General features: G+C 47.0%; 12 protein-coding genes across 12 annotated transcripts, besides 2 other annotated features; 11 read left to right on the forward strand and 1 right to left on the reverse strand.

Moving 5' to 3' along the window:
- Positions 1 to 593: 593 nt before the first annotated feature.
- Tb09.160.4950 (hypothetical protein, conserved) lies at positions 594 to 1,472 on the forward strand (the record flags this gene model as incomplete). The annotated part of the gene is made up of 1 exon (XM_821946.1): positions 594 to 1,472. The coding sequence occupies one exon, from the start codon at positions 594 to 596 to the stop codon at positions 1,470 to 1,472; it is 879 nt and encodes a 292-aa protein (XP_827039.1).
- A 1,667-nt stretch (positions 1,473 to 3,139) lies between these two features.
- Tb09.160.4960 (hypothetical protein, unlikely) lies at positions 3,140 to 3,283 on the forward strand (the record flags this gene model as incomplete). Its single annotated transcript, XM_821947.1, has 1 exon — positions 3,140 to 3,283. The coding sequence occupies one exon, from the start codon at positions 3,140 to 3,142 to the stop codon at positions 3,281 to 3,283; it is 144 nt and encodes a 47-aa protein (XP_827040.1).
- A 597-nt stretch (positions 3,284 to 3,880) lies between these two features.
- Positions 3,881 to 4,318, forward strand: Tb09.160.4970 (hypothetical protein, unlikely; the record flags this gene model as incomplete). The annotated part of the gene is made up of 1 exon (XM_821948.1): positions 3,881 to 4,318. The coding sequence occupies one exon, from the start codon at positions 3,881 to 3,883 to the stop codon at positions 4,316 to 4,318; it is 438 nt and encodes a 145-aa protein (XP_827041.1).
- An 89-nt stretch (positions 4,319 to 4,407) lies between these two features.
- On the forward strand, positions 4,408 to 4,545 carry Tb09.v1.0260 (hypothetical protein, unlikely; the record flags this gene model as incomplete). Its single annotated transcript, XM_024642670.1, has 1 exon — positions 4,408 to 4,545. One exon carries the CDS (start codon positions 4,408 to 4,410, stop codon positions 4,543 to 4,545), a length of 138 nt encoding a protein of 45 aa, XP_024498454.1.
- Positions 4,546 to 7,903: 3,358 nt separating this feature from the next.
- On the forward strand, positions 7,904 to 8,050 carry Tb09.160.4980 (hypothetical protein, unlikely; the record flags this gene model as incomplete). Its single annotated transcript, XM_821950.1, has 1 exon — positions 7,904 to 8,050. One exon carries the CDS (start codon positions 7,904 to 7,906, stop codon positions 8,048 to 8,050), a length of 147 nt encoding a protein of 48 aa, XP_827043.1.
- A 205-nt stretch (positions 8,051 to 8,255) lies between these two features.
- Tb09.160.4990 (hypothetical protein, unlikely) lies at positions 8,256 to 8,807 on the reverse strand (the record flags this gene model as incomplete). Its single annotated transcript, XM_821951.1, has 1 exon — positions 8,256 to 8,807. One exon carries the CDS (start codon positions 8,805 to 8,807, stop codon positions 8,256 to 8,258), a length of 552 nt encoding a protein of 183 aa, XP_827044.1.
- A 327-nt stretch (positions 8,808 to 9,134) lies between these two features.
- On the forward strand, positions 9,135 to 9,518 carry Tb09.160.5000 (hypothetical protein, unlikely; the record flags this gene model as incomplete). Its single annotated transcript, XM_821952.1, has 1 exon — positions 9,135 to 9,518. The coding sequence occupies one exon, from the start codon at positions 9,135 to 9,137 to the stop codon at positions 9,516 to 9,518; it is 384 nt and encodes a 127-aa protein (XP_827045.1).
- Positions 9,519 to 11,662: 2,144 nt separating this feature from the next.
- Tb09.160.5010 (hypothetical protein) lies at positions 11,663 to 12,034 on the forward strand (the record flags this gene model as incomplete). The annotated part of the gene is made up of 1 exon (XM_821953.1): positions 11,663 to 12,034. The coding sequence occupies one exon, from the start codon at positions 11,663 to 11,665 to the stop codon at positions 12,032 to 12,034; it is 372 nt and encodes a 123-aa protein (XP_827046.1).
- Positions 11,733 to 11,803: a microsatellite.
- A 480-nt stretch (positions 12,035 to 12,514) lies between the features above and the next one.
- Positions 12,515 to 12,545: a microsatellite.
- Positions 12,546 to 12,656: 111 nt separating this feature from the next.
- Tb09.v2.0040 (hypothetical protein, unlikely) lies at positions 12,657 to 12,947 on the forward strand (the record flags this gene model as incomplete). Its single annotated transcript, XM_821954.1, has 1 exon — positions 12,657 to 12,947. One exon carries the CDS (start codon positions 12,657 to 12,659, stop codon positions 12,945 to 12,947), a length of 291 nt encoding a protein of 96 aa, XP_827047.1.
- Positions 12,948 to 13,039: 92 nt separating this feature from the next.
- Tb09.v2.0050 (hypothetical protein, unlikely) lies at positions 13,040 to 13,363 on the forward strand (the record flags this gene model as incomplete). The annotated part of the gene is made up of 1 exon (XM_821955.1): positions 13,040 to 13,363. One exon carries the CDS (start codon positions 13,040 to 13,042, stop codon positions 13,361 to 13,363), a length of 324 nt encoding a protein of 107 aa, XP_827048.1.
- Positions 13,364 to 14,970: 1,607 nt separating this feature from the next.
- Tb09.160.5020 (uncharacterized protein) lies at positions 14,971 to 15,417 on the forward strand (the record flags this gene model as incomplete). The annotated part of the gene is made up of 1 exon (XM_821956.1): positions 14,971 to 15,417. One exon carries the CDS (start codon positions 14,971 to 14,973, stop codon positions 15,415 to 15,417), a length of 447 nt encoding a protein of 148 aa, XP_827049.1.
- Positions 15,418 to 15,760: 343 nt separating this feature from the next.
- Tb09.160.5030 (cAMP-specific phosphodiesterase, putative) lies at positions 15,761 to 17,716 on the forward strand (the record flags this gene model as incomplete). Its single annotated transcript, XM_821957.1, has 1 exon — positions 15,761 to 17,716. One exon carries the CDS (start codon positions 15,761 to 15,763, stop codon positions 17,714 to 17,716), a length of 1,956 nt encoding a protein of 651 aa, XP_827050.1.
- Between the last annotated feature and the right edge of the window lie 147 nt (positions 17,717 to 17,863).

Genomic DNA, 17,863 nt, shown 5'->3' on the forward strand with positions numbered 1-17,863 from the left:
GCACAACAGCGCCGATCCGTAGCTACGGGAGCCCCTTCCTTCGCACCCCCAGAACGTACACATATTTCCGCGGACGCACACGTGGCCTCCGCGGCTTCAACAGGGCCTGACGTATCGTTCTTTCAGGGGGCTTCTGGCGCCAGCTCCAGCGTTGGATAACCCAAAGGACGAAAGCTGCCGGTTTGTGTTTCTAAATTTTGGACAAACGAATACGAAACTGCACATTTCGCGACCGGTTTGCTTCTGAACGTTGCCACTGTTTGAAGCAATAGAGTTCCAACCGTATCGTCTCCTTTAAACCTTTACTTCTTATCTTGATCTGACATTTGTTCTTGAGGTTGTATTTAATGTTGCGATAACTGGCTGCACGTACCTTCCAAAGTGGGCAAGACAGTGCGCCAGAGGGGGGGCGGTGTGAAGTGCTTTTCGCTGCCATCCACATGCACGTGAAGTGGCAGCAAACACCCCTTTAAACGATAATGCGACCCTGTTGTGTTTTCTTGTTTTGCTCCTTCTACTCTTTACTTGTTTGTGACATAACCGGAATAGCAAAAGGTTACCACCTCTAAAAAAGTTAAGGCGAGAGCTACGAAATGCACAAGCAAGGGTTGACATACAAATATGGGAATGAGCCGCGAGTTTTTCCTGAGAGACGGAAAAGGGAGCGGCCGCCGCCTTTCCAACCCCTTGATCCCCAAAGAGACCTGGCAGCAACGGCGGAGATTAAATCAGCGGCGCAGACCCTTATGGCAGTGCCCCCCGATTGTTACGGTGCTCAACACAGTTCAGTTAAGCGCCCCGCGTACGAACACCGCCGCGAGTCATTTAGAAGAAGCGGGCACCGGCGAAGCCAAACAGAAACTGAGCAACTTAGCGTAGAGCAACGCAATTTCACCTCCCGGCAACAAAATGAAGGATGCAGCACGCAAGATGTAGAGGATGGAGCAGTGAAGACAACGACCCATCAGCCAGAGGTTCCACCGATGGAGGCGAAGCCCCCTGAACCCAGTCCGCTCCAGGAGCTGTTACGACGAATTATCATATTTGAATTCTCTTCGAAATGCACACAGCGCTCGATCAACGTTGTGCGGACCATTTGTGATACACTGTGCAAGAATCCTGCCGGTGTGGTTGAAGCAATGCTAGTCATAGAGGGGTGCTTTGCTGATGCTTTGAAAGAAAGGAACCAGCAAAGACTACTCCACTATTGGTATATAGTGGACGCCATAATGAAGTTATTCCGGGACAGGCAGCTTATGCTCGAGGCGGTCTTCGTCGCCCTGCCTCATCTTCTTCTTGTGTACGTACCCTGGAATAACAGCAAATTGGCCATGGAGCCGTGGTTCAATCGGGAGAAGGACACCGAAAATTATAAAAACTTGTTTAATGTGTGGGAGTCTATTGTGCCCGAAAAAATTACAAACGACATCAAGAAACTTTGGCAAGATGGATTCCCTGTGGGAATCCACTGAGGGGGGCACTTCAGTGATTGGACACGAGCGAACGATGGGTCACGCAGAGTGGAAAAAAGATGGCGCCAGTAGTATAATTACATGACAACGACAAAATGTCGAAAACTTAACCGTTAGGAAGAGACCCCACAGGAACGTCCCCGTAGGACGACGTACTGGAAAACTCTGACCGCCTTTTCGCCTACCGCGTTGCTAACCGATACACAGTAAGTAATCGTTTTCCGAAAGAGAAATAGCATCCTGCCTTTAGGTCATACATCATTTTCAGAGCCCTGGTTTTACCTCGTCAACTCTTGGAGGGCAAACCGTCACGGTTATCAAGCGCAGGTGAAGACCTATGTGTTCCACGCCTGCAAAAACACAAAAGAAAATGAGAGGTATAAGTGTGCTCAGAATTTAACACGCCCCCGGGGACCGTCGGATGCAACCACAGACGACAAAGGGACACACCGAGCTGCAAGGCTCTTCGCGGTTTCCTCAAATTGGGATAGGTCCCTGGGTGCGTCGAAGCTTCCCATCTTCCCTGGATCGCACCCCTCCCTCCCACACACACCACCCACAGTTCCGCTTTTCAGATGGGAAACCCCCTTACCCCATCTTCCTTCATACCGTGTTCAGCCGTAACGACGTTTATAATTTAAACAGCAAAGCATATAATTGTACTCGAAGTGTTTCCATTTTTTGACGTTCTCTCAGGACAAGAAAAAATTTAGTGTGCAGCGGCGTGGAAGCAACAGGGTCTCGCATTGTATCTCGTGCGGCGTGGGAAGAGAAAGCCCGCAGAGGTGGGGATTAGAGACGGCATATAGTGAGTGTTGGCGGATTCGGGAAGACCGTCTGTCGCTGGTTATCCGAAATGTGTCTGCACATCTAAACACGGCGGTGCAGACGCCTTGTTTTCGTCTTAGTGTTTTGTTTGGCGGGTAACGTTATCTAGGAGAAGACAGGTTCAAGCTTACTCTGAAAGGCAACACGATAAGTAGGGATCTTCGACTTTTTTGACCCCCGAAAACGATAATACTCTAGGAAGAGATGAAGAAACGGTAGGATTACATGTGCTTTGGAGATTTTCATCTTTTTTTTAGGGGATCTGACGAGGGGAATGACCAAACTTTGCCCATTTTCATGTGAAATCCAACAATCCATCATGATTCTTGTCTTCATCTCATGCTTCAGAAGGGCGTCACAAAAAGTATGTCTTTGAAACTAGGAGTAGGTTGAAGGCAATGTTAACCACAAGACCTCAGCGACCCTTCATGGGTGGACAACTGGTGGCAAGACCCATAAGTTCTCACAGTGTTCGTCAGACGGAGTGATCAGATACCATTTTCTTTTGACTGGAAACCACACTTTGGTACGTAACTCAATTGTACCGAGGGCACCTTAACTATGGAACAAACAAAACTCATGATGCATCCTGAAGGTGGTACCAAAACTAACTTTTGTTCTTTACGATACTTCACGTGCCTTTCACCAAGCCGAAGACTGAGGGCTTCCACAGGGCATTTGACGATGCACGAGTGACCCTTCGGAATGAATGGCTGAAGTTGGATGAAAGGCAAATCAATTATGCATCAGCAGTGTGTGATGGCCCATGCATATCTGGTCGGAGAAATTTAAAGATCCAACAAAAAGCATACTTGCAAACATTGGGTTCAAGGGGTCGCATGAATCAGCTTCGGCAGCACATCAACGTACTGGGGCTGCAGATAAAGCAGATGCAAGCTCAAACGGATCGGGTGAAGGTGTCGCTTGCCCGGAAGTGGAAACAGGCTGGACCTCTTTCCAGCCGCACAAGGCGTCAGCGATAGGGCCGTATGGAGCATTATAGCACAACTCGTTATGCACTCGTGCCCAATGGCATGCTCAAACAACGAAACCGATAGCGACCGTTGTGGCGGTGAACACCCCAGGTGACACGAAAGTATTGGAATCTACACTAAGTGAGTGGAAAGGGTGTACCGCGTTTCCAACGAGCTGAAACCCCCTCCGCGGAAAGGCGCCAACACGTTACCCCGTCATGCGGGTTATGAAAGAGATGTTTCCCTCGCTCAACACAAGGAAGACCCCACAAGGGGATTGGAAGGGTCTCTTAGGTAAGGCTATGTCACACTTGAAAACTTCAGAAAACGAGGTATCAATAAGCAGTACCGGCCCACGATCCCTATGTTGCGGCATTGGCTTCAGAAGCAATTCACATCACCAAGAGTGTATGGACACAAACGAGTTGGGAACAAAGTGTTTCCATAATGCGGGGATTTTGCAATTCCTTAACAAAGAATAATCCATAGCCTCGGGAAGAAAATGCTTCTTTGCGTATTGTAAGCTAATAATTGGCCAGGGGCGGTGCGGTGTGATATACCAGAACCTTATTGACGTTGCTAGCCACAGTAAAATCATCAGTTCATATGTTTTTAGCCGGCCCTCAAAGGAAGGCGGCCGCAAGCCACACAAAACGAGTTCACCCCATGGAAAGCTTGGGAATTGGATCTTATCGGCGAGTTGTTAACTCTAGAAAACGATCGGGTGGACCAACGACCCGTCTGAGTGACAGTCAGTTGATGGATGGAAATCGCGTTGCCCAAAAAAGAAATTTTCATCCCTCACCCTCGAAAAAAGGGCGCTCTGATTGTGGATTGGAGGGCCCAGCCGAAGACGCACAAGCCCAACTCACACATAGAGCGGTATGGTATGTGGTGATCGGGGGAGAAGATGCACAAGGGGTAAAAGCTGTAATCAAGAGCATGGGGGAGGGGGAACGGCTCTCAGTGCCAACCGTGAGGGAAACGGAAAGCGCTCTCCGACTATGCGGCACGACGGGGCATCCCATACAAGAGGCGCGCTAGCGCATGCAATTGCAGCGGTGATCGAAGGCGGTCTCAACACCCGATTGGCGGTGCAGTTATGGGAAACACGCGAACCCTCTAGAGTTGCCATGAAAAAACACAGATCGCCGCATAGGGTCTCGGATAGCCCTAGAAGGCAAGTCCGCTCACCTGACACCATATATGTGGTAGAAGCGGTAAGGAAAATGGGCAAATTCACCGTGGATAGTTCCGATCAGAGGACATGATAGGGGGCAACTCTTCCAATGGCATTGCACCGAACGACGCACTCACCGTGCACGGGTGGAAGATAAAGACGACGAACGAAGGCCGCTGGCACAGCATGTGAACGTGGACATTCCATCCTTGAACTGAGTCCTGAGTCGACTAAAATCAAAGGAGCCTGAAAGGTTTGGGGTGCAGTGTGGAACGTTAGGAAACAACCAAATATCTCGAGGAAAGAGCGAGGAGGAAGGAGGGGCCCTTTGAGGACAACAAATGCGGATGCTCAAACAATGAAACAGGCGGGAGTTGCTTAAACTGCATCGAGGTTACCAACCATGGGGTGAGTGGCGCCTTTTGCTATCGCTGGGGAGAAACTGTTGGGGTCGCGGCGGCGTTTCATAGCCTGGTCAAAATCAAAAAATGAACAGGAAGACTGCGGGACGAGGGTTTCTTTGGGTTACATTTCCCTGTAATTTGGGGGCAGTTTGTATTAAAATCACTGCCATTTCTTCGTTTGAAGGAGGTTATTTTCCAAGTAACTTTTCCAGAAACGCAGAAATTTCCGTTGTCGCGTCGGAAAATAATCCTGTGGATGGCGGCTCACGCGGGGTGAAGGTCTCACCGCCGGACATAGCGAAGGGGACTGTGGGAGGCAGATTAGGGGTGCTTTCAGTACCTCCTTTTCGCCCGTTTAAAAGCCACTAGCCTCCTTATAATCTAAAGTTAGGATTTTCAATAAGGACCCTCAACAATGCAAATGATGGATATGATGGTCGCAACGGAAGTTCGATATGAGTTTTTTTTGTTCCAACACACTCCTTACTTAACAAAGAGGTGGGGTATAGACTATTCTATGGAAATAAGTTAATCGCAGCTAACAAGGATGTGGCCAGCCCTTCCGCTTCAGCCATCTTGCACCGTTTGGACATGATCATGAAAAGACGGTCGCATGCCCAAAGGCGGGCCAAGGGAGCATCGTGGTAAAACATGATGTATTCTAAGATATCACCCCCTTGCTTCCCTTTCCGCAACTACTTAGGAAATAGGGCCATTCATCGGATCTTTCATTCGGTGTCGAGTAGGTTGCCAAATGTTTTCATGCGAAAGCGAAACATTGATCCTTTGTGACTAAAAGCCTCCCCTAATAACCACACCGTAGTATGAAGGTTAGACGGCGGCCGTTTGACGGTTCTCTGCCGAATGTTTCACGGAATCTCACGTCATATGTGGGAAACTATGTCACTGATTTTGCCTTTAAAAAAAAATGATATGATGGAATACTTCTTTATTATTTATTTAATTGCTGCTCAATTTATGTAAACCTTCTCAATCTTTCAATGCATATTTTTCTCGATCCCCCACCATTCCCGTGCTTAGAGGAAAACGATACTATTTCCCGTGGTAATTTACTTCGTCGTTCCGTGAGCATTTGTTCCCTACCCCAAACAAGCCACTTGTTTCCACATATTTGAACAACAGGCCCCAATAATCCTTCCAATATTTCCACTGAACTACCGCCCTAACTCTTTTACCTTACACACAATCGGCAACAAAAAAAAACATCTTTCAACGAACTTTTCTCTGCGTACCAAGAGGTCCGTGGATTGGTGACGGCCCGCCTGCACGGGGCTGCGGGCCCTAAATCATTGCTCAGCCGTTAACGGACCTGCTGCGGGCGAGATGGCGCGCTGTTGCCATGGCACTTTCCCTGGACCCACAGCTCGCCAAGCAGGTGGCAGCCACTTGTCCGCTCCCGACCCAGCAAGCCGCTAAACAGTAATGTCACGCTGGGGCGGCTGTTATCATCGCGACCTCAGTGCTCTCATTTTTTTTTTCCGCGTCGGTACCCACGCAGGTGGATGAACCCTCCCAGGAGGGTTTTTACCTGTTGGAAGGGTGAACCTCCTCTGAAATTTTCTTTAAATTTTGCTGTGCGCATACGCTACTACGAAGAAATGCGAAGGAAAGTCAGAAGGGGAAAGCGGAGGCTGAAGCGTTGAATGGTAAAAAAAAAACATAAAGAGAACAGATATTATTAAAGTGGAAGGTCACAGTTTGAAGTTTGCAATAACAACGAGTGTCAGCAGCAGCCGGCAGCAGGAATGAAGAAATATTTAGAGAAGTGTTTGTCGTGGGGGGAGAAGGCCGAAGGAGGAAGCGCCTGAGCTTTTTATTGAGTCTGATACTGTAAATATCAGTGTTCTGCTTTCTTCCCCATCAATTTTTCATTCCTAAACATTGGTTTGCTGGCCTTTTCTCGGTGAAACGAAACTGCGAGGTGGGCGCTTTTCATTTGTCTTCAAGTTTCCCCCTTACAAAGCTCCTCAACAGTTGGTCTTATTCTGGAACGACCTTACAGTTTAGCCATCTCTATTCCCCAGCACCCTCTCCCAGTACAACACATGACCCTTTCTTTCCCCCTCTTTCGTCCCGCGCGCATCTCAAATCTACCCTCCGCGTTGTCCAATATATGTGGAAAGATGCTCAGTGTCCTGCTGCACGGTTTCTTTTATGTTTCGGACAAGGTTTGCACTAATTTTCCAAAGTTTCCTATCCACGCCCTTTTTGAGGTCCACAGGCATCACACATTTTCCCCACTTCTCCTCTAGATCCTCCCCAAGGACCAATGTTTCCCTCCTTCCTGGTACTCTCGAAAACCAACTGACCTCCCTCCATCAGACCATTTCAATATTCAAAGCACATCCTCCGATAACTCCCAGCACTGCTGAAAAACACTCCTGAACCACCCAGTCGAAAAATAATCACAATTAAAAACGGCCCCTTTATCCCCCGAATTTGCTTTATATACAGCGCTTCGAACTCTTTTGTACCGCCTTTCCCATGGCGATGTCAATCATATCCACGTTGCGGCATGGCCCGCCACTCCGCTCAGGTGATGAAAGGCAAGCACCCGCATCTTATTCCGTTGGAGTGGATCGCGGCGGAAGGGCTTCAGCACCACACCAAAGCTTAGACTATGACAAATGCGCTACACAGCAGGCGCCATCATAGGAGGGTCCCTGGGCACGTTCTGACTTCCCGCAAACGGTGCCATCCGCAGGAAAATGCTGGGCAGTGCAGACGTCAATTAGAATCCCGGGTGCTTTTTTTTTCGGTATAAATTGGAACGTTGCTGCGCTCTTAAACGAAGTGAGCAGCACCCGTCACCGCGTTGCCTTCAGCCGCGATGCAAAGAGAGATATACCTATTCCGATCCCTGAAGATATCCTTCTGGAGGTGAACTTCTCGAAGGGTTCATTACACGATCATTTCCATTTTGCGGTATGTCCCATACAAATACTCGAACTAACACAAGCCTCCGCTTTTCCCCTCGTCGAAAAGGAGGGTACGCCAGAGAAAAACTTGACGATCTCCTTCAGGATGGTCCACGAGTATTTGGTGACGATCCCAACTTTCATTCTCTTGTGCCATAGATGTCTCCCCCTATGCGGTGGAAGTGGCTTCACAGCTCGACTAAACGCAGAAAATAAAAACACCGCCGGAAAGACCCACGAAACTGTGTGTTAAGACTTGGGCCAGGGGCGCTGGTCCCACATACGGTGTAATTTCTTGAAAAGACTGTTTTGTTGCGAAAAGGAGCCCTCAACCCACGGCGTAAAGCTGCCGTTCGATCATATTCTTCCACGGCCACGTCGGGTCGGACGAGCCGCTATTTTCACTGCAAATATCCTTACAAGCATCGCATCAGCGGAAATACCATAACTTGTGGGAACTAGAACTCGCCACGCAGGGGAAAACTGAGACGATTAAGGAAGAGGGACATATCCACAGTCACGACGACGCGCTTGCAATCATAGTTTGCGAGGCGCCGATCGCCGCAGTCTGGCAGGTAGAACAATATCCATAAACCTTTCCCCATGGACAAAGAGGTGGCTGAAATGGAAAATAAGATTAATAACACCACGGAAAACACTGAACGGAATCGTCCTGTAACGCAGGGTCGACCGCATTTATTACCGTGCTCGATTCCCAACGTTGTCGAAACAAGTTCTTCAAAATGAGCATATCTGACAAGAAAAGCCTGAAACGTCAGCAGGCGAGTTGTAGCCTGCTCAGTGGAAACCTCGGCATGAGGATCGCACTGCACGAGAGAAGAATAGGAGCATTTTCCTTGTAACTTCGACCACTTCTGGAGGGTCAAATTCTGATCTGTCCTGCTTCCCGAGCGGCACTCACCATCACAAGGATGATAGAAGAATTTTGTGAGAGCACCTGACAACTGATTGACCAGTGAAAGTACCAGAAGTAATTTAAAAAACGTCATCCTCTTTAATGCCTATTCCGGAGCATCTCATACAGTGGCCCAACGCGGAGGGTAGTGCAAAAAAAAAAACGTAAAGTTGGTGGAGAAACCCGCCCGCCCTCCGTCCAACCTCCTTTCAAACAGTGCTAAAGGCGGCACGATACTTAAGCAAACCACTTTCCTAACGGAAATAACTCAAAAGAAAATGGGCAAATGGCACAGCACCAGGCCCCCTCCACTGTTAGTAAGCGCAGCGAACTTCCTTCCCACTTTGAGGGAGCGTCGCAAGAGATAATATCCAACCCCGACTTGGCATCTTCGAAAGCGGCCTGGCGATAAGGAGAGGAAATGAAGATGTGTCTTCAGAAGGGACTGAATATTGCAGCCGTTATAGGAATCCGCATTTACTCCGGCAGATTGATCATGAACAAAACAGGGTGTGTGGTGCTCGGGGGACGTTTTGATCTCACAGTTGCGCCGGCAGTCGCTGGCAACCGCTTCAAAATGAGCTTTTCTTCCCTTCGCTCAAATATTGATGATCTTTTGTTTGTTTTACCTCCTCTCACAAATGAAGAACACGGTGGTGAACGCAAACTGGCGTTGCCACTCTCCATTACTCCAAGCATGCATCGCACAAATACACGCGCACAGCTTGTGTATATACGATATCGCGTGATCATGCAGGGCTTTTCAAATATCAGCGACACACCATTGATATTCATGCCTTCTTAACTCTTTTTCACCCAATCTATCATTCCACATCATTTCTCCCACTAGAACACAATGGTATGGAGTAATAATGTGAGGTGAAGCACATACATATGATGTGAGAAGGAGAGGTGTGACACTGTAGTGTTTCATCCGAAGGAAGAGTTAACAAATAACATATACAGTAGCCACACCTCCCATATTGTGCACATAATGCCTCATGGTATATTATTAGTATGTACAGGGGAAAACTATGTCGATATATTATAACAAACCTTCACAGCCACAAAATATACGGTTTGCATTATTCTCACATTTCTAGAAAAGCGGCAAACACAAAGGAGCTTATTATCATATTCCTATAAATTCCCCATACGTGTGCAAGCTGTCCCCTCAGCATATAATATATTGTGATATGGTGAACATAACCCCCCACCAGTGCGACAAATATGGGATCTATGTAAATATAAATAAATATACACTTGCCTCTTGGACATATTGGATGTCATATACAACAGCATTTGAGTTGTATTCTCTGTTAGGCCAACTTATGTATATATAATAGAGTGAGGCCTTTCCAGACTGTGATGAAATGAGTTGGTGTGTATTAATGACAACTCTCCCAAGGCATACGGAAGAGATACTATTTCCCCTGAGGGCTGCCGAATCTTTCCTCTGGAACTTTGCCCTGGGGGCTCCGATGCATTTTGACGCCCTAAGGGATCCAGCAGCGCATTTTCGTTCTGAACCGGCAATGTCCACACTTCAGCGATGCTGGTGGGCTGCGTCCATACTTCGTCCTATGCAGCCTCCTTTCGTGAGATGGCCTCGCATTTCGACTCGGCTCCGTTTTGCAAGATTCCCGCCTCCCCGCAAACCTCCAGTACACGATGAAAGTTGAGGCATTTCTTTTTCCCATTGAACATTCAACTTCCGCGCGTGGCACTGCACCGCCAAGACTTCAGTCGCTTACTAGATGCAAGTCCATTCGTGTCATTCCAATATGCCGGTAACCATGGAGAAATGGTCATTCCACTTTCCAAAACCCTCACGTACGTGCGTTTTACTTCTGATGGAGGAGAAAATAAAAGAGTTACTGCGTCCTCAACAATCATATTTACGAAGTAACAATGCCTCGCTATCCGATGAACGACCACCCGCATTCCGTTAGTCTCTTTAGGAAATGGCATTTGGGTTCTTATTGATAAGCAACAACAAAACACATTTGCATGCATTTATATTCGAAAGGATGCGTGCGCGAGGTTACTTTACCCGACTTATGTTATTTGTCGATGCCGTTTCGATATAACAAAAAAAAAGGAGGTTGGCTCTTTTTCTGAGTTCTAGGCAAGGTGCTCGACGCTGACACATTGGTGAGGCAAGTGCCGAACTGTGGAAAGACTATGGTTTGATCAGCGAATTGCTGCGGGGGATGCGGCGGTGGTTGGCACGGGCTCGTGTTGCTGTCGCCTGAAACGTTCTCTGCGATGTCACCGCCGGTATGAGTTTGTTGTGGTCGGGATGCTCGGATGCCGATTCTTTGTGGGCTTTGAGAAAGAACGTTTTGATTCCCCACCGCTGGTAACCAGGGATGGGTGTCACGTCTAGTATCTGATTGTGGTAGGAAGTGGAACAATAGAAATGTAGGTTAGTGGTTTCCCAATCGGGCTGGTAACAGGCTCAAATTGTTTAAAAAAATCAGTTTGTGAGGTAGACTACCGGTGTGAATAGGGGAGTTCTTCCGCATTTGACTTCTTTGACTGCTTGCTGATCTTACGTTCTACGTACCTTTTCCAAGAAACTGAAAGAGGGATCGGTGCCCTTACTATGCAGAAGAGGTATTGTTGGGCATCTGCTATTCGCCTTAGTGTTTGTGATTTTATCATTTAAGAAATTGGTGCATTGCTCAGTAGCGCCTGAAGTGTGTGTGGGGATTAGTTGATACTGTAACGAAGAAAATCGTTTTTGTTATTTCGTGAGCATTACAGCTTTTTATTTTTAAAGGTAGAAGTTCTTTTCAACCTCTTTGGAGTGCCGGATACAGTATGAATGACTACTAATTGAGGGTTGATTCCTGCGTTGCCTTCCTAACAAAATGCTTTCCAGCACTTCATCTACTGTTTCATTTGTTAGTAACTCTTTTTTGGTTTTTGTGACCCTGATTATTCATGAGGGAGATGAGGGGTAGTGAATTACGTGGTTGTGTTGCTGTGTTTAGGCAAATGTACGTGACTCGAGTGTATGTATGTATGTATGCATGCATGTATGTATGTATGTATATATATATATATATATGTGTGTGTGTGTGTGGTGTTCTCTTAAGAATGTGTACCTACACCACACGCGTTGTACATAGAGTTAGATGTGGAATTACATTGTATTGGTGCGATCATATCACTCAGCACCGTTGTTTTTGTTCGTATTTCATTTGTCTGATTGCTTTATTACATATTTCCCTATTGATGTGTTATCAAGGGGCATACAAGGTTATGTCTGTGTCGCTTTGGCGGACATTTTACCGCGAAGCGGAGCATAGTTGAAGTGAATGTGGCGCGCTAATAACCTGAGATATGTTACTATTGTTGGTACGGTGCGTGGTAGATTGTTGCGTCACATTCCCACCGTTGTTTGGATGGAATGCCCATGCACGTGATATTTGCGGCTCCTTTCCTCCTTTTTTAACATAATGATTTTTATGGCAGCGGAGGGTCCTTGCAGCATTGCCATTTGACGTGTTGCACGCAGACCCTTCAGAGTAAAGGACCGTTTGTTAATTGACGACGGGCTATGCGAGGTGCAGTGCTACTTTCTCTACAAGGACAAAGGACGTGTGTGCGTGTGATATTTAGTTCTTTCATTTTAATTGCATTTCCCCTTGACTAACGTTATTTGATGGCACGCCCCCTGCAAAGCACGATATACAACAAAAAATTTTCTTATCTGCAGCAGTGAAAAGTTTTTATTTTTTCTGATCCATTTGACTTTTAGTATAAAGGGCAAGGTAAAGTTTGGTTACCCGTTGTGTGTGTGTGTGTGTGTGTGTGTGTGCGTCATTGGTTTGTTGAACTCAAGGGATTTTCAAAGTTTTGTTTAGAGATCTTTTTTTAGTTACTACGAAGATATTTAATTTTCCCAGTCCTTTACGGCTCATTTATAGATAAGATGCTTTGTGTAACTTCAGCTATATTTCTTTTGGACAGAATAAAAAATAGCTGCGTACATTCCACTCTTTCCCACAATATAAGGCACGTCACTTTTTATATTCGCACGATATGCCGTCTCTGTTTCCCAACACATGTGCTTAGTTTCACCGACTCAGCTGAACGCTACGGTTTGGTTTGGTTGTGCGTCCTACTTGGTTGTCATCTCTTCCTGTTTTCGTTTATAACTAAGGAATACACAGAAGGATGGACTAGAACTCAAAACGCTTTGTGCCGTCCGTCAAATAGATAGATGCCTCTCGCAACGCCCTAAGTTCTTGATGCCTTGTGAAAGGCCAATGAAGGTATTAACACAGAAACTTCAATGCAGGAACCAAGGGAAGAATGGAGATAAGTTGGTACTGGAGAGATGTTTTTCGTGTTGTCTTTTTGTTACCTTCGTCTGATGCGTTCACAGTGGTTTGGGTATTATTAATGGCGTACCCTGTAGCTTCTGGTATTTTTGGCTGCGTCAGTCGGCCAAAGTTTCAAGTTTTTTTTAAAATATTTGGATACCAAACGGACAACGTAAGGTGGCTGGAGCATAAACAAAAACACTCTATTATTCACAACGCTCTTTCTTTCGGTTTTCGAACCAACTGGAGGATAACGAATGCTGTACCGGTGACGCAGTGTCGCGGGCAATGCAATGGACCTAAAAAGCACTGAGTACCAAGGTTACTAGCTGACCACTTGTTAGGGGTGTGGGTTCGTCTCCCATGTGGCGCTTTCCTCTCCCGGGGAATGGCAGCACGTTAAAGGACTACAAGTGCTGACCATTGAAAGTAAATGACACGAAGGCGAAATCAAACAGGATGCGGTAGCATCATCTCCATGTCCACGCACCATGAAATTTGGAGAAGCGATGTAAAGTTGTATCATTCTTTTATTGGCTCCAGCGCACGTGTCTTACATGTTGGATGCTTTGGTGTATGTTTCCCATGAGGTGACACATTCGTCGACCTCACGGGACCTTTCGTGTTGTTTATACCACCAATCACCACAATAGGAAGAAAAAGCAATCATCTTCATGTGAACCAATGGCCGTGCGACTAAGTAAAAGCTTAGCCGTGTATGGAAGATGCCACCTTCATTTCTTGTCGTGTAGTGACAACATCAATGATTACTATATGTGTTCTGTTTCATCTTCCACCGCAATGATCGCTTTTACGATTCCCGCTTATGCGGGTGGATTGCATGTATGTTTTGATGAGGTGATGTTTGATCCTATTCGTTTGAATCACTTATGATCGCAGGTTCAAGATGTTCGATACATTTGCCAATGGGAGATGACACAGCACCCTCTTCTATTGATCATTATGGTCCATAATTGGCGTGTATTCCCTTTCTTTTTCCCTTTCTTTTTTTTTTTGCAAAAAAAAAAAGGAAGCTCATGTGAACTATGCAACACCCACTGTCTCGTGGAGGGGCTCTAAATTCTATGTTCTTAGTAACAATCAATTCTTTGCCTTCCCCCAAGGTGTCGGTGAAAGGTTGACACCAGCTATCGTCTTTAGTGTGTTGTCCGCCACGGGAAATGCTGCAAGTGGAAGGTGTTATGCCGTTTAGCTTGGACGACACCATTGGGTGATTTTCAGGTATGAAACTTACGACTCATTAGTCGTTACATGGAGTGTAAAACGGATGAATGTACCTGCCGTTTTGCCCCACACGGACCGTTGCAAAAGGCACAAGACACATGTTCGGCACTCCAGCAGTTTGAAATGGGGGTGACACTTCGGAAGACATGCCGTCCTCAGAGTTTTTTTTTGTAGGAACGAATGGAGAGGCTTTTGAGTGTTGGGAAAACACGGGATAGTCTTCGAAGGAGGAGTTACTGAAAGTCAGTAGGTGGTGGTGTGCCCTCTTGCTCTCAGCGCACTTTACCGATTCCAGTGTTAAGCAACATTATGGCAAGCCCTGATTATTGGAGCAATTCTGGGGAGGCTCGACCTGCGGGTGTCTCCTCGGAAGTTGCTATGCCAGTTATCACTTCCTCTGTAGAATATAATGTTTATGGTTATTGTTGGTCTATGGAACTATGTCTGTTGTTTGTGTGGAGTATATGCTGGTCGCAACTTTTTTTTGCTTTTGTGTGTGCGTGTGCGGATCACTGCTGTTGAATGTGCTCACCTTCATTTTCCCTACAGCAAACTGCTGATCCGACATCTGATTTTGTCTTTTCCCCCATCGAAAACATTTACATATCTGTCGGCATTTCTTTATAAATTAAATATTCGGCATAGTTTGCGCGTTTCGTATCCATTTGGTGAGTGATGTCTCGAGTGTACGTTGGTAACATTGAAAAACGTGCAACAAAAAAGGAACTACTTGAGTTCCTGAAACCAATGGAGGAACATATCGAGGACTCGTGGTTAGCTCGGCGACCTCCGGGGTTCGCCTTCATCACAATTGCTCCGTCTCGTGCGTGTGAATTCGTGGAGACTTTCAACGGAAAGGAGTTTCGTGGAAAGGCTCTTTTGGTTGAGCTGTCCACAATGTCGTCACAGCGGAAGGACGGAGAGAACCGCCGCCGCCGAAGCAGTGATAGCAGACGTGATAGCAGTCGACGCAGGAGGAGGTCTGGAAGCCGCTCAAGGCACAGTGATAGACGGCGCGACCGGAGTCGCAGCCGCAGTCACCGGCGGGACCATTCAAGAGACAGAAAGCGCCGTTGCCGCTCACGCAGCCGTAGTAGCTCTCAGGGGCCTTGTTCCCCGTGAAATGTTGTACTTTCGGAAAAGCAATCCCAAAAGAAGTAACGATACGTGGCGAGATCCCCCCATTTTTTTTCGTTGAAGAGTACTAACCGTATCAGTAAAGTCATGAATGAAAGGTGCGTTGAAAATCCCTATTCTTCTTTGAGACATTCTGAGTTACCCTACTCCACCTCTGGTTTAATCATCAAACGTTGGCGGCTTATCGGTGGTTTTGTGTACGGGATTTCCCAAACTTGGTTTTCTTTCTGCAGGGGAGTTCGTTCCCCTCATTGATATCCTATTTACAATTATATAACTTTGTCTTTCCCTACAGTGTTGTCTACTCTCAGAACAACTCTTGTTAAGAATGGAAGGAAAAAATGAGAGAGACCAATACCAGGATTTGGCACTCCACTTGAGTTTCTCATCTGGTACAGAGTTGAGCGATTCATATGTAATGTCCTATAGGGGCAGCGATGGGTGTTTTGGCGATGCTGTGTTCAATGGTGCCGCACCCGCTCGGAACGTCCTCTTTGGGAACATTCCATGCAAACAAAGAGTGGAAAAGTTTAGTATTCAGGATAGCAGCTTAGCGAATCGGTGTAACATGCAGGTAAACTTAAAGCGTGACACACCCGTTCTTCAAGACCCTTCGGACACATTTGCAAGGATGAATCAAGTGATGCACCAAACTTTGAAGTATGTAAAGGAGGTGGAAAGTATTGATTTTAGTAGCAGTAACATAATAGATTTCAACGGTGAAATCATGGAGGACCCAAGGAGAGTGTTTCTTTCGGTATGCACCAGTGTGTTTGCTAACTTCTCGTTCTGCTCTCAGTTAGATGTAGAAAAACTTCTGAGTTTTCTATCAGATATTTTCGAGAACTATTCTGAAGACAATGCTTATCACAACGCGGTCCACGCGGCTGACTCGGTTCAAATGTTGTACCTCATATTGAGGGAGAAACCTGCAATCCTGTTATTTACCAACGAGGAGATTCTTGTTTGCTTTTTGGCTACGCTTTGTTTGTCATTCATACACCCAGGTGTAACAGACGCGTTTCTGGCACGCATTGACCACCCGCTAACCCTTGTTTACGGTGACGTTACAACCCAGAGGTCAGCAAGCCTTACGGCCTTCCTCTACTTCCTTAATAGAGAGGAGAACCGTTTCATAGATCTGTCCTCCAGCGCTGGCACTCGTCCCATTTCCCAATATTTGAGGGAGTTGTTGGTTGAAACGGTTCTGGCAACTGCTCCTCGATCCCGTAGGACGCTGCTGAGTGATCTTCAGGATGTGGCGGCGTCTAATGTGGTATCGGTGGATGACCTTAGGTTCCTGCTCTCAGCGATTGTGACTCTATCGGATAGTGCGCTAGCATTGCGCCCGCGGGCACAATTTATCAGCTGGTCGCGGCTACTTTGTGCTGAGTGGCTGAGCGAGGCAACTCAAGAAGAGAGGAGAAGGATGGACCCACTCGTGCCGAACCTCCAAAAGCGAGTCGGTGAAGGTGGACTCACGATGGTATCGGATTACTGCCGGGTGTGGCTACGACCTGTGGCTGCTGCGACCCGTGCACTGGTTCCGCAGGACCTTTACGACAATTTGGAGCGAAACAGTGATGTCCCCACTTTTGGTGAAGTTGCAGCCTTCTCTGTGCCGGATGTTTCGGCTGATAAGCCATGGAGTGATGGAAGTTTATCTGTTTTTGAGATTCTTCGCAAGGTGACTATGCATGCAAAGTCTTTGGACCGAAAGGCCTCAAAGCGTGCCATTCTCAACGCAACATGTGGGCGTCTGGTATCGGCCCCCGCGTCGCAATTGTCATCACCGTTCCATGCACCTTCTGAACCGTCGATTTCGTGCTCTCCGGTGGAGAAATTGGTTTCTCATCCAAGCCGGTGCGAGCATTACTTCTCGTTTTTGCGGCTTTACGACACTTACGACAGAGAGGGCCGTCCCGCAACCGAGTTTGCAGAGCAGCTAGTTTTTTTAGCGATGCAGCTGAATCCTGATTATGTTGGGCGTTACGCTCGCGAGGGCATAGATGCGTCTTCTAAGGAGGACTGCAGCAAGATTGCGTCCCTTATTATCCAAAGTGAAGAGGCACCATCCACCGCGGAGGTGATAGCATCCCCATTGCGCGGGGCTGAGCAGACCGATGGCTTCATTTTGCGTTTGATGGAGATGTACACCGAACGCGACAGAAACAGAAATAATTGCTCCGTCCAGAATAGCCACACAAACCTTCAGTCGACTTCGAGGTGCCTCTTGCCTTGCTCCAACCCCGTATACGGGGGTATGGACCGTGGAAGAAAGTAGCGGAGCGATTGCTTCCCCGTGTATGATATTTATGGAAGTGCTATGTATACGATCGTAATTGTTGCGCGTGTAGGGAACTCTTCCCCCCTTTGCATTTTATATCTTTCAAACTTATTTGGTGAATCATCGTGCCAAGGTAACGGTGGT

Source organism: Trypanosoma brucei, chromosome 9 (assembly GCF_000002445.2).
Source record: "Trypanosoma brucei brucei TREU927 chromosome 9, whole genome shotgun sequence".
In the NCBI taxonomy this organism is placed as follows: Eukaryota; Euglenozoa; class Kinetoplastea; order Trypanosomatida; family Trypanosomatidae; genus Trypanosoma; species Trypanosoma brucei.